Source organism: Bubalus kerabau, chromosome 8 (assembly GCF_029407905.1).
Source record: "Bubalus kerabau isolate K-KA32 ecotype Philippines breed swamp buffalo chromosome 8, PCC_UOA_SB_1v2, whole genome shotgun sequence".
NCBI lineage: Eukaryota > Metazoa > Chordata > Mammalia > Artiodactyla > Bovidae > Bubalus > Bubalus kerabau.
The window spans coordinates 89,834,074-89,849,406 of NC_073631.1; the positions used below are offsets into that span (position 1 = coordinate 89,834,074).

The 15,333-nt window shown below is 40.0% G+C and overlaps 1 protein-coding gene across 5 annotated transcripts in view; it reads right to left on the reverse strand.

Annotated features, from left to right (window-relative positions):
- AASS (aminoadipate-semialdehyde synthase) overlaps positions 1-15,333 on the reverse strand; it is a 79,158-nt gene that overhangs the window by 58,067 nt on the left and 5,758 nt on the right. For 2 of the 5 annotated variants that reach the window (XM_055590792.1, XM_055590791.1), the window contains exons 2-8: positions 13,439-13,663; positions 8,775-8,951; positions 5,945-6,029; positions 2,762-2,829; positions 2,506-2,652; positions 638-716; positions 375-502 (exon numbers count right to left, since the gene is read on the reverse strand). In XM_055590792.1, coding sequence (XP_055446767.1) covers positions 375-502; positions 638-716; positions 2,506-2,652; positions 2,762-2,829; positions 5,945-6,029; positions 8,775-8,951; positions 13,439-13,648 — 894 coding nt within the window. In that variant the 5' untranslated portion in view covers positions 13,649-13,663. Of the gene's footprint in view, positions 1-374; positions 503-637; positions 717-2,505; positions 2,653-2,761; positions 2,830-5,944; positions 6,030-8,774; positions 8,952-13,438; positions 13,664-14,823; positions 15,322-15,333 lie in introns of those variants that run through there. The other 3 variants (XM_055590794.1, XM_055590795.1, XM_055590796.1) reach the window with 3 other exon arrangements.

Genomic DNA, 15,333 nt, shown 5'->3' on the forward strand with positions numbered 1-15,333 from the left:
TGATGGACCAATGTTGAAATCAAAACTCATCCACATTGTGCTTTGTCCAAGTACTAACTCACGATAAATACAGAAAACAGTAACCCACAGGAAATGGTTTAGAGCTATTAGGCATGTGCAGACCTCAAGTAGAAGGAGTCAGTGAAGAAAAGGGTACACCCACAGAAGCCACAAAGTTACCAGGCAAAGGCCTCTCCAAACATCAATAAAAGCCAACAATTCCTAAGAACAACTCATAATACCCAAAGGACTCACAACAAATCAATACAGGGAACTGAAAAATCAAGGTACACATTCACAATTTCTTGCCTTAAAAACAGCCTAACTATAGTGTATCATGAGCAAGTGACTCAAAAGCTAGGTCTGATACTCACATCAGTATTAAAACGGCTAATGTAGCGCTCGGGGTATTTGTCATACTCTACAGGGTCATATACACCATCTGTTTTCCTGACAAGATGATGATGGCGACTTAACACTGTCCCGTACACTTTTCTCAGGTCTTGCAGAGGAGAAAGAAATTAGTAAAGTGGGTCACAAGTGATATAGGTTTATGATGATAAAATATTATAATGCACAAACTGTTAAAAACAGTCAAAGATACATACACAGTCACTCTCTCCTCCCCCCTCCTCACCTCCATTTTGGGAAACTTCTTTTAATTCATGTGGCTCCACATACTCACAAGGTAATTCATTGAAGATTTCTTGGGCTCCCTGTAAATAATGCATGAGTGAACATTTTAAAATCAATCGGAAAAGAGCCAATATGTTTTCCTCATTTCCTCAAAAGGTTCCAACTCACTTTCCCCACAGTTACAAGCTCTACCTGCCCTGCCCTGCAGCTGGGACCACAACAGGAAAGTACAGAGGAGCTTCTTGCATACGGCCTGCAAACCATTTAAACACCACTCATTGGAGGGGGGGCTTCCCAGGTGGCTCACTGGGTAAAAAAAACATTGCAGTACAGGAGACACAGGACATGTGGGTCCGCTCCCTGAGTCGGGAAGATCACCTGAAGGAGGCAACTGGAGGCAACTTACTCCAGTATTCTTGCCTGGAGAATCTCATGGACAGAGAAGGCTGGCAGGCTATGGCCCATCGGCTCACAAAGAGCTGGACACAATTGAAGGGACTGAGCACGCACGCATGCATGTTGGGCTTTAATTTTTTACTTAAAGTTATTCAGCACAGACACAAAAGTGTTTAGAATTGAGAGTACAATAAAAATATTTCTATTTAACTTTTGTTCCATTGCAGAAATTATTTGAAGTGGGGAAACTGTATTTCCTACCAAAAAAAAAAAAATCACATGGCTATCTCATAGTATACTATAGCGATGTCCTGTTTGTAAAACAGTCTCATGGAAGAAAGATCTATTTTACAATTATAAGTTTCTCTGCTGCTGCTGCTGCTGCTAAGTCGCTTCAGTCATGTCCGACTCTGTGTGACCCCATAGACAGCAGCCCACCAGGCTCCCCCGTCCCTGGGATTCTCCAGGCAAGAACACTGGAGTGGGTTGCCATTTCCTTCTCCAATGCATGAAAGTGAAAAGTGAAAATGAAGTCACTCAGTTGTGTCTGACTCTTAGCAACCCCATGGACTGCAGCCTACCAGGCTCCTCCATCCATGGGATTTTCCAGGCAAGAGTACTCGAGTGGGGTGCCATTGCCTTCTCTGATAAGTTTCTCTAGGGGATCACAAATGCATTCTCAAAACTACCCCAGAAGGAAGAAAATAACAGTTCTAGTCTTATTAGTTTGGAGAAGGCAATGGCACCCCACTCCAGAACTCCTGCCTGGAAAATCCCATGGATGGAGAAGCCATGGCTGCTCCCATGGCTGCGGTCCATGGGGTCACTAGAGTTGGACACGACTGAGCGACTTCACTTTCCCTTTTCACTTTCATGCATTGGAGAAGGAAATGGCAACCCACTCCAGTGTCCTTGCCTGGAGAATCCCAGGGACGGGGGAACCTTGTGGGCTGCCATCTCTAGGGTCACACAGAGTCGGACACGACTGAGGTGACTTAGCATAGCATAGCATAGCATAGTCTTATTAATTATAAGACTATATATATAGTTATAGGTTATAAGACTTATTACTTATGACATAATTATAGCTATAAGACTTATTCTAGTCTTGAATTAAGTTTCTTAGCATCTCATCTTGGGGTTACTTCTAAATTTTGGGACATCTCAGTGACTGAGGTAAAATAGAGCACCCTAAGAACAGAACTTTTCACTGCAAGGAATTATCTGTCTAAAAGGAAAACAAAAAGCATTCAAAGCCCCTGACCGCTTGGAATCAACTAAAAGCAAAGAGAGTAAGTTTGGACCAGTACTGTTCTTTACTACAGGAAAAGTTCATAGGTAAGAAAAGTACCAAGAATAGAATGCCCAGTCATGGAAAAGAAAGGCTCTGAAACATCAACAAAATGCCCACATCCTTCAGGTTAGTGCCCGAGTTCCATACTGCTTTACGGAAAGAAGACAATTGGAATTTACCTTAGATACATTACCAGTCCCTGTGAACACAAATGTTAAGGGCCCTATTGACTTCGGCATCAAACCCAGAGATATTTCATAGCCAGCATCGCGGACAGCTTGCACAGCCTGACCACTGTTCCTGTAGTTATGAGCCATGCCAATGTGCTGCAAACAAGCATATGTGATTCACATTAGTGGACCACCCATGACACGTTTCTATGTTTAAAATGTGACGTGCTTAAAAAAAAAAAATGAGACACAATAAACATCTCACCATAAAAGGTGTGTGATGTCCCAAAGCAAGGAGCCTTAAACCCATCCCATGAAGAATGTTGATTATCCCTGTTGCAGAATCAGACCGACAGAAAGACGGTTAGTTAGGAGAACTGGAAACTCTTCTCTCCGCCAGTTCTCCAACCTGCTCCATGCTCTGAGGAAGCACGGACCACAGCATCTCAGGTTTGGAAGGGGCCCTGGAAGTTATCTATCCATTCCCTCAAATTTCTGCCATCAAAAGTATTAACCCAGCTGCACCCCCCTCCTGTCCCCTCCACTTCCAATCCTGCTAAAATGGAGTGTGCCTCTTCTTCTCTAAGGTTAATCTTTCCACCTTTGCTCCAGATCCCATCCTTCCTGTCTCACTCAGGAATTTACTCTGGAATTATGTCCTCTTTCTAACCCTCTCTATTGGTTAATTCTTAACATTTAAACACACCTCCATTTCTCGGGTACCAAAAACAAATGAACATGTGGAAAACAAAGTCACCATTAACCTTATGACCCCTCCTCCCACCCTCAGCTATTTCAGTGACCTACACAGCTAAACTCGGTGGACACTTTGCAGACCTTGACTTACTTGTCAGAGGCATTTGGCAATGTGTACTTAGTCACTCAGTTGTGTCTGACTCTTTGTGACCCCATGGACTGTACCCAGCCAGGCTCCTCTGTCCATGGGGATTCTCCAGGCCAGAATACTGCAGTGGGTAGCCTTTCCCTTCTCCAGGGGATCTTCCCAACCCAGGGATCAAACCCAGGTCTCCTGCATTGCAGGCGGATTCTTTAGTCTGAGCCACCAGGGAAGCCCAAGAATACTGGAGTATGTAGACTATCCCTTCTCCAGGGGAACTTCCAGACCGAGGAATCATAATGGGGTCTCTTGCACTGCAGGCAGATTGTAGAGCTTCTTTTTGTTGGAACTCTCTTCCCTCAGCGTGCCTGGCTTGAACACACCATCACCCTAAATTTCTTCATGCTCCTCTTTGCATGCCTATTCTTTGTATATTAGTGTCCCCTGCCCCTTGCTTAACACTGTCACCCCCAGGATTTTGTTCTAGGCTCTCTTCTCTTCAATCTTTACATTTTTATTTTCCTGAGCTAAATTCATTCATTCCTAAATTTCAAGTATTCTCTGCATGCTGATGACTACAAGTCTGTATCTCTAACACAGATATTTTATTTCAAGACCCAGTCAACTACCTCATGGACTTCTCATTTTGGATGTCCTTCAATAGCAAAAACTTAGCATGCCCATAGTGAGGACCTCAGCATCCATTCTCCCCTTCTTCTTCCTCGGAAGAGAACTTTCCCTCTCCATATCTCTGACAAATTTTCTTTGATCTTTTTTCTGATGTTTACTTTTAAGGAATAATTTATACACTATAGATCACACCAATTTAAAGTCTAAACTTTGTTAACTGTTAACAAATGTACACACCCATATTCCCACCAACGTAATTAAGATATAGGCTACTCCCATCACCCAGTCAATCCTCCCCAAGCTTTGGTTCCGAACAACTGATTCTATTTCTGTCTGTGTAGCATAGTTTCTTCTATAGTCGCACACAAATGAAATTTTAAATATTTATTATTCTTTTGTCTGTCTACTCTTACTCAGAATAATGCTTTTGAGATTCATGCATACTTTATGTGTATAAGAAGTTTGCTTCTTTTTATTGCTGAGGAGTGTTCCATTCTATGGCTATACTGCAATTTATTTATCCATTCCTCTGCTGATTGCCTGGGCTATTATGAATGAAGCTACTACAAATAATTCTTTACCAATAATAATTTGCTTCTCTTGACAAATGCCTATAATTTATTTTGTACATTGATATTCAAGAATTTTATTTCTTCGTGAGTTGTGTCTTGCAAGGATTTACCTATTTTGTCAACGTTGTCGTATTTATTGGCCTATCCATAATATTTCCTTATCCTTTTAAAATCTGTGACGTATATAGTGATAATTCCTGTTGTACTCCTAATATTGCTTTTTTTAAAATGTGGCTTCTCTGTCTCTTTTCTTAAAAATTAATCTAACTGGACGTTTATAAAATTTACTGATTTTTTAAAAAATAACCAGCTTTTAGTTTTTGCTTTCTTCTTTTCTAATAAAAGGATTAAATGCTATAAATTTCCTTCTAAACAGCATTTTACCTGCATTCAACAAATTTTTGTGTGCTGTTTTAATTCTTCATTCAACTAAAAATATTTCCTAATTTTTTCTGTGAGGTCTTCTGCACTCATGGATTATTTTTAAAAACATGGTTTATCTTCCAAATATTGGAAATTTTCTAGATATCTTTGCATTATAATACCAAAATCAATTTTATTATAGTCAGAGCACATACTCTATGGTTTTTAAACTTTTGAATTTATTGAGGATTGTTTTGTGACCCAGCACATGGCCCATCTAGGCGGATGTTCCACATGACCTGAAAGGAATGTTTATTCTGTTCTGCAAGCTGCTAGGTGGAATGCTGGGTGCGCAAGAACTGTCACTGATGTCACGGTGGTTGATAGTGCTGTGTGTTCTGTTCCTTACAAATTTTCTGTCTACTTATTCTGACAATCACAGACCTTCAAGTAGTCTGCTGCTCCTGCTGCTGCTAAGTCACTTCAGTCATGTCCGACTCTGTGCGACTCCGTAGATGGCAGCCCACCAGGCTGCTCCGTCCCTGGGATACTCCAGGCAAGAGCACTGTAGTGGATTACCATTTCCTTCTCCAATGCATGAAAGTGAAAAGTGAAAGTGAAGTCGTGTCCGACTCGTAGCGACCCCATGGACTGCAGCCTACCAGGCTCCTCCATCCATGGGATTCTCCAGGCAAGAGCACTGGAGTGGGGTGCCATTGCCTTCTCCGATCTCACCTCTCCCATTTCACCCTTTCTTGCATCCATCAAATTTCTCATCACCAAACTGACCTCTCTTTCCAGCTCCCAAACAGAAAAATTCCAAGCCTATCCATAGCTGTTGTCCTTCTCTCTGTTCCTTTTCTTTATCTCTGTAATATGTGTAGTGTCTCATTTTAGTCCCCTGATATTCATCATCCTTACTCACACTCCCCCATATTTATTTTTATTGGTGGAAATGAACACTCCCATCCCCTTGCCACAGAAAAAACAGTTACTTTTCAGGCAAATTTAGAAAGTGAGCGATGTAGCAGCCTTGGATACCTACCTGCCACACCTGCCCACTGTCCGAATGCCACCACCCGTATTCCTCTATGATCCACCATTTTCTCATAATCAATAAGTCGGATTTCCTGAAGAAATGATAAAAAATGTCTAAATCATCCAGCTTAATTTCAATGGGTAGAACACATATATGAGCAAGTGGGTATTTCACATTTTTCCCTCTTATAAAATATATCTTGACTTGCTAACAGAAGTTACCATGAGGTACACCATGAAACACTTAGAAAATGCTGGGTCGCAAACCAAGGATAGGTTTGTGATGAGAAATGAAAGAATGCTCCTAGCGGGATGCTAATGTCCCTTGATGGCAGGCAATAAAATAACAAAGGCATGATATCTTTTAACTTTTAGCCCAGCACCATCAACCAATATTTCTACATAATGCCCCACTCATCCTCACATCCTTCCCTCTAGTCTCAAAAACAAGTCCTTCCTGAGACTAATCCCTGTGAGCTAGATCCCAGCTTTTTTCTGTGTCCTCCAAGACCACTCTTGAATTTATTCTCATTCTCGCATTGTCTCTCTTTACTGTGTTCCTTCCCCTCAGCCATTCTAAATATGCCCAAGTCTCCCTTATACCTTAAAAATGACAACAAAACACCCTCTCAAGTCCGTACACGCAAATCTATCTCATTCTCTCTCTTCCTCTTCTTCTCTCTCTTTCTGACTCTCTTAGTATCTCTTTCTCTTTCTCTCTGTTTTCTCTCTCCAGGCTTTCACGAGCAAGCTTTATTTAAAAAATAAAACAAACTGCTTGTTTTTCACTTCCTCATTTTCACTAAAATCATATCCTTCCCCTTTCCTTTCCTTCCAAGAAAAGGGAATCTTCCCTTTCTCTTGGAAATCCTCTATTAATTCATACTTAAAAGCTACTAACATATTGTAATTATAGAATGTCTTAAATACTCTATTTATTTCCTCAAAGATAATATAATTTTTACCATGTCCATGTATTTAAGAATATTTAATATTCATCCAACTCCAAGTAATTTGTTTCAAAAATGTTGCCCCAAAGCAGCCCTGCTGGGTCTCTTTTCATTAATTTTCTTGAAATGAACAAAAGTTCATACAACCCAAAAAAAAAGTTTCTGAAGTACTTTTTGAGGAGTTTATCTGCTTAACGTGAAACATTCTTATTATTTTCATTAATTAGTTTTTGAATTTGTTCTTTTGAAACACTACAAATTAACTGTACTCTCTGTTTAGTGAATTTGAAAATAGTAAGGATGTATTCTGGATACCTATATAAAATACATTTTCCTCTACTGCTTTTACTGTTCATGAAATTCTCCTGTCCTCTGCCTACTGTCAAATGCTAGTCTAGTTTCTAAGGGCCTAATATCTTTACTCCAGGACTTAGACCTTGGACTTCTCCATCCACACTTACTCCCTGCCCTCATCCAATCTCATGGCTTTAGATATCTTCTAGTCTCTGACAACTGTGTATCAGGAGGAGCTGGCTTCCTGAACTACAGATTCACATTCAATGGCCCACTCAGCTTCTTCCCTTCAATGTTTAATGGACAAATTAAACTCAACAGGCCCTAAACCCAACTCTCGATCCTTCCAAACAAGCCCGTTCCTCTGGCAGTGGCATCATCTCAATCTAAGGCAACTCCTTTAAGTTACTGAAACCAAAATCTGTTACGAGTCAGCCCTGACTCCTCTCTTTCTCCCATAGTCCACACTCGCTTCATCAGTGGCTCCTGTGGGCTCAGGCCTCTAAAATACACGCAGGTTTTGTCCATGAGTCACAGCCTCTGCTTCTGCCACCTCCGTGCAAGCCACCATCATCGGCAGCCTAGCATCTGGACTAGTCCAGACTAACAGTCTTATTAATTTTGTTCTCCTCCTCTCACTTCCAACTGTTATTCACATAGCAGGCAGAAAAAGCATCTTAGAATATGATTTTCTCTAATCCTCTACTCAAAAAGACTGTCAGGGCTTTGTATTACTATTCTCTTAGCTTAGCAGACTTTGCCCAGATGGATATGGCTTGACCCTTCATCGCCAAAGGTTTGCTCAGTTCCAACTTAGCAAGGAGGCTCTCTCTAGCCATCCTATTTAAACTAGCATTGTCATCTCCCCCAGTGCCCAGCACTCCTTTTTTTCTATTGTATCATATTTACCTCCATTACATATATCACCAAGCAATGTATGAGGTGTCATTTATTTATCATCTGTCTCCTTCCACTCAAATATAAGCTCTGTTCATTGCAGTAATCAGTGTCAGACACAGTGTAGGCACTTGGTAAATACTTGCTGAGTGAATACTCTGTAATTTAAATAGATGCTAGTTTTTCCACAGTATTAATAATCTCAAAAAAGTTTTTTTTTCCCTTATGAATATGTAAAAATAAATGTAAAAATAGTCTCCAGTCCAGTTCTGGTACTACAGAGCATCCTCAGTCAATTTGCTTCACCTCTCTGGGCTCCATCTGAAAAATTAGGGTGGTGGGTTGTATGATCCCTAAGGTTCTTTTCAGCTCTTAAATTCTACTCGGCTATATTTGACCAACTAACCTTATAAATTAATGATCATTTGGGACAAATGCTTCTATCATTCTTTGCATTTTAGAATACAAAAGGAATGAAATATGTTTGATTCTTCTTTTTATGACCCTGCCCTGCAGAGGAGCCCTAACAGCAGCAGAACTATTCAAGCACTATCTTACAGATCATCTTTCCTGTTGAGGTGAATAACATGATGTATTTCCTAGATGCTAAAAGAAAACTAAAACTCCACTTGACAGTTAAAAGCAAAAAAAAAAAAGTTTCAGTGTTAACATTTATGAATATTGCCCACTAAATACCTGTTTTAGGATCTCATCCAGCAAACCCATATTGGCCTCCTGAGCCTTTATTGTGTGGGAGAAGAATGCATAAGTCTTCTTGGGCATTAATTTTTCCTCTGGCGGTCTTTTAACTCCCAAAATTAGACAAGCTTCAGAAATATCCTCCTGGAGAATGCCACCAGCTTTGACATATTCCTGGGAATGCAATTTTGACTGAAAGTTATTCCCCTGATTTGTTGTATTCATATTTTCTTTACCAAATAAATTTAGCAGTTAAAGACACAAACTTTTGAAAGAATAAAACATAAGGAACAAATAATGGGAAAACGACTTCTAAAATTCTTACTTGCTGACTAAAGATGAATTTAACATGTTTGACTTTTGCAGCAAAAACAAAAATCAGAAAATTCAGCACATAATTTTATTTGAGAACAGTTGACTCATTGGAAAAGACTCTGATGCTGGGAGGGATTGGGGGCAGGAGGAGAAGGGGACGACAGAGGATGAGATGGCTGGATGGCATCACTGACACGATGGACGTGAGTCTGAGTGAACTCCGGGAGTTGGTGATGGACAGGGAGGCCTGGCGTGCTGCAATTCATGGGGTGACAAAGAGTTGGACACAACTGAGCAACTGAATCGAATTGAATAGCCACTAACACACTAGAACACGTGATTTAAATATACTTGTAAAATACATGTTTTTCAACAATGCTGTGAAACATGAAATGGTAATAGTAATTTATTGTTGTTATTGTTGTTTAGTCACTAAATTATGTCTGACTCTTTGCAATCCCACAGACAGGAGTCTGGCAGGCTCCTCTGTCTGCAGAATTTCCTAGGCAAGCATACTGGAGTGGGTTGCCATTTTCTTCTCCAGGGGATCCTCTTGATACAGGGATTGAACCCATGTCTCCTGCATTGGCAGGTGGATTCTTTATCACTGAGCCACCAGGGAAGCCCAGTAATTTATTTCTTTAGTATATTTTTAAAAGAAAGACATAAATCTGCAACATTTTCTTTTCTTTCTTTTTTGGGGAGTGGGGTTCAATTAGTATTTACTATTGTCCTACTCTGTATAGTGGATTGTGATAGAGATGAGATAAAACCCAAAGAAAGACAGACAAGCTTCCTCCTGTAAATGAGCTCACAAAATATTGTAGAAAGAATCAGAGGCACAATATATTAGGTTGAATTCAAAAGAATAGTATGATTATTCTTACTTAATATGAATAATCATTACTTAATGATAATTAGTATGATTATTAATAATCTAAATGATATATTAATTTAACAGATATTGAGATAACTCTCAATGGAAATACAGAAATTTAAGTTAATCTAAAAGGCTGAGTTGGATTTGGAGGAACAGAGATAGGAAATACAAGGTGGTAATACCAGTAAGAGGCATTGAAGAAACACATACAAATATTGAGATGGGAAAGTAAGGAGATGTTTAGGGCATAATAAGTGAATCAATTTAGAAAAGTAGATTGAATATCATCATTGTGAATATGAGCTTTATTAAATAAAAATTATAATCATTGATATTTATTAATAAATTACTGTATGCTTTGCTAAGCTCTTTGGGTGAATTATTTAATTCTCAAAACTCCCATGAGGTAGATGCTATTATTATCCCCATTTTATCAATGGGAAACCCGAGTCTTACACATTAAACTGAGATTTCATAACTAGTACATAGAGGCAACAAAGAATTATTTCAGATTTTTAAATAAAGGGGTAGCATAATCCCAGGGATGGGGGAGCCTGGTGGGTTGCCGTCTATGGGGTCGCACAGAGTCGGACACGACTGAAGTGACTTAGCAGCAGCATGATCCAGGCAGAATTTTTAAGGTATCAGAGGTGGCAGTTAAATAAAATGAAGATAAATTTAGTTAGGAATCTACTTGAAAGGAAAGCATAAATCTAGAGGAGAGACAGTAAAAGTAATAAACATGTTCATGTCTGGTTTCTCTGAAAACAATCTGCCCATTTATAGTAGACTGGTTAAATACATCATGATAAATCAGAGAGCAATAATAACAGAGTAATTACTACATAGACATTAAACAGAATGAAGCTGATTTCTATGAACTGACATAGATAGATTTCCAGGATATGCCTTCAGTTCAGTTCGGTTCAGTCACTCAGTCATGTCCAATTCTCTGTGACCCCACGGACTGCAGCACACCAGGTTTTGCTGTCCATCACCCTCTCCCAGAGGTTGCTCAAACTCCATCCATCGAGTCGGTGATGCCGTCAAACCATCTCATGCTCTGTCATCCCCTTCTCCTCCTGCCTTCAATCTTTCCCAGCATCAGGGGATATGCCAAAGAACAAAGCAAGGTGTGAAGGAGTATATACAGTATACAAGGTTCTGCATAAGATTAAAAGGAAAATAAGAAAACACATAACACACATTTTTGTAAGAAGAAACAGGAATGATAGATCAGAAACTAATGAAAACAGTAGCCTACAAGGTAGATAGGAATGGGATGGAGGGGATAAAGATAAGAGCAAGACTTCTCTGTGTTGCATCTTTTTATATGGTTTTAATCTTTACGGAGAAGGCAATGGCAGCCCACTCCAGTACTCCTGCCTGGAAAATCCCATGGGTGGAGAAGCCTGGTGGGCTGCGGTCCATGGGGTCGCTAAGAGTCAGACACGACTGAGCGACTTCACTTTCACTTTTCACTTTCATGCCTTGGAGAAGGAAATGGCAACCCACTCCAGTACTCTTGCCGGGAGAATCCCAGGGTCGGCGGAGCCTGGTGGGCTGCCGTCTATGGGATCGCACAGAGTCAGACACAACTGAAGCGACTTAGCAGCAGCAGCAGCAATCTTTAAAGGGGCTTCCCTTGTGGCTCAGCTGGTAAAGAAATCCCCTGCAATGCAGAAGACCCAGATTCGATCCCTGGGTTGGGAAGATCTCCTGGAGAAGGGAAAGGCTACCCACTCCAGTACTCTAGCCTAGAGAGTTCCATGGACTGTATAGCCCATGGGGTCGCAAAGAGTAGGACACGACTGAGCGACTTTCACTTTCACTAGGTGGCTCAGCACTTAAGAATTCACCTGCAATGCAGGAGATGTGAGTTCGATCCCTGGGTGGGGAAGATTCCCTGGAGAAGGAAATGGCAACCCAACCTAGTATTCTTGCCTAGGAAATCCCATAGACAGAGGAGCTAGAGGGCTACAGTCCATGGGGTCGCAAAAAGTCAGATACGATTTAATGACTGAAAAACAGCAACAACATCTTTAAAACTTATAAATATTTAACTTATTTAAAAAATAAAACTAAATCAAAAAGGATTTAAAAGCAAATGTTAAAATTTAATAGAAACAAAAACAAATAAATCCAACTGGATATCACATTGACATGTAGCCACACAGAAAAACTAGTTCAGATATGTTTTGAACACAGCATTCTGAATATTCTTTGTGAGATGCAGTCTAAAGACAAAAAAAAACATTCTTCTAAGAAATATTAAACTCCATTCAATGTCCTCTTACTGAGGACAGAGGATGAGATGGTTGGATGGCATCACTGACTCAGTGAACATGAATTTGAGTTGGTGATGGACAGGGAAGCCTAGCGTGCTGCAGTCCACGGGGTCGCAAAGAGTCAGATATGACCGAACTGAACATTATATTCATTTCAGGTATATACCAAAGTTAGTTTCAGGTGTATACATTGCAAAAGGATCACCACAATAAGCCTAGTTAACAATAAACCTAGTACTGTTCTAGATTAAAAGAACTAAAGATACATAATAATAAATTCAATGAACCTTATTTAAACCTTGCTTAAAATAAAAACCATAAAAGACATTAGGGACAAGGGGAAATTTGAAATGGGTATGTGTGATGATCTTGTGGAATTATTAATTTCTTAGGTGTGAAAATGAAACGACAGTTATGGTTATGTAGAAAGACTATTTATTCCTAGGAAATGCATACTGAAGCATTTAGAGATAAAGTGTCATTGTCTGCAACATATTTTCAAACGGCTCACAGAAGAAAAACCACATTCGCGTCTCTGAAGTAAAAATAAAAGTTAAATCTGTGTCCTAAGATTATGGTGAAGAATGAAGAGAATGATGAATGTGAGGTGACTGGCAAGGTTAGGACTCGTGAACAAACTCTTCGTAGTAAAGCATTTCCTGGAGACATCGGTCTTCCCAGTCCTAGAACCAGGGTCGCACATGAAAGAATGATGGGAAGGATGTCATCCCTAAACTGGAGAAAGCATGGAATAAGTGAAAATAATACTTATTGGCTAAATTCTGGCTCAAGAAAGTATTCTAACTAGAAGTCGCCTAACTATATAATCTCACTACAACCAAAGTAAAGAAATACTGCTGTGTGGTCCTTAACTGACAGTAGCAAACGTTTTGAGCTTCTCTGGTGGCTCAGACGGTAAAGAATCCACCTGTAATACGGAAGACCTGGGTTTGACCCCTGCATTGGGAAGATCCCCTGGAGGAGGGCACGGCAACCCACTCCAGCATTCTTGCCTGGAGAATCCTCATGGACAGAGAAGCCTGATGGGTCACAGAGTTGGACACAACTGAGCGACTAAGCAAAGCACAGCTAACATTTTATGTTCACTCAGATGCTCTGTAATTTTCATACATAGAGTCATTTCACTTTCACATATCTTTACAAATTGGAAATATTACCTTATCGTGAATGGCTCGCCGATTGGAAGGCTGTATTAAGACCTTGTACCCCAGGTTGGTGATCCCTTTGACGTGCCGGGGAGCCAGAGGAGCCCGCCTTTCCCAGGCATTCACATCTTCCCGCCTCAAGGCCATCACCGCCTTGTGGTGAAGCCCTCTGGAGAGGCTGGGGCTCAGCCTGCCCAGTTTGGTTCTGGACACTTGCAGCATCTTGAAATCTGGTGACTGTAAAGACATTGTAAGAGCAGGACAATGAAAGGCAGGAGGGCTCACAGGTCAGTTCTGGTCTCCTGAGAAATCTGTTGTAAAATCTAACCAACCCAGGTGGTAACACATTCCAGGTGGAGAAGGGAGAGGGAAAACCTGGATGACATTACAGTGTTCCTTTACCCAACCAAATCTGAACTTTCACAAACAAAAGTAAATCCAAAATTAAAAAACAAAGAGTCCCAAGCACTGACAGGACACTAATCAATATTCGCTGTGTCAAAATCATGTTTTTAAAAATATATGTTTTACCAAACCATACATTCAGCACAAAGGTTTTAAGCAAGTTAATCTACAAATACAGGAAGATCATTCATACCAATTTTAACAATGAAAAATTTAGAATCCTTTCATAATGTACAAGATCCTTGACAATCTAGCTCCAACCTCTTTCCAGTTTAATCTCTGATCATTTTCTAAACTGGTTCTACTCAGTGTGTTTTACAGCCTGTTGTCGGTCACTGAACTGCTTTTTACTGGTCCAGGATGAGATGTGTACAGAAATAGAAAGTAGGCACTTAGAAATCTCTATATGACAGGATCATTTTTTCTAGTAATTCATTGGCATTGAATTTTATAAAAGCATTGGTTCTGGCAGATTGGAAAACAAAACAAACATGTTTTTACCACAGGTGTTAGAAGCTGGAAAGCATGCCCCTAAACCCCTGCCCCTCCCGACACCCCTCAGCCTCACTTCGCTGACCCTGTTGTTGCTTTTCGCCTTTCCAACCTGTCCTCTACCCTACCACCCCTCCCTGCTATTACATTAAACCCAGACCTGTCTTAATCAGTTCTCTAACTGCTGTCCCAGATTATATAACTCTATTCATTTGTTCAATTAAGAAATATTTACAAGAGGCTTACTATGTGTCAACACAGAGTAAATTGTACAAAAAATTTTAAAGCATAAATACTAAACAGTTTTCAAATGGGAACATAAACTTAGTCACAGGTTATTTCAGATCATTTGGATGCTAAACCTTGCTTTTCTATGTTTAAGGTTGGCATCAAAATATAGATCTAAATGATATATCTTCTGGAAATTCCCTAGCATATAGCAAAATTCTTATGGAACACATTGCTGTTACATCAGACTGCAATCTCTAAACCAGACCCACCTTAAAGAGATGGAAGCTTTGTCCAAACAATGGAACATACAAGAAATTTCCTAGAGGCGAACTACTTATCACCCTAGATAGAAAATTTGTAGGATAACTCACAACACAGAGTAAAAGAATAAAGCAAACAGCAAGGAGTCCAGCTAAGAAGGCTTTAGAAGAAGAAGGGCAGGGAGAGAAAACACAGCACACAGCAAGTAAACAGTCTGATCATGAGGAGTTCAGGCTAACTTTTACTCAGGCCAAATACAGATGATCAGCATTTCCGTAAGACTGTTACATACTCTATCTAAGGCTTTGATTTATATATATATAGCTTTATTTTTAAACAGACTATGTTAACTCCAAGCCCATAACATTTATTCTCCCTCAAGCCAAAGGAAAATCGGCAATATTTCATAGAACTTGCAACCATATGTTTACGAATGAAATCAGTTCCAAAGACAAGTGATTTTTCTCAACATACTGACAAGCCCACAAACAGTCCCATCTTCCCAGCAGGGGTTTTAT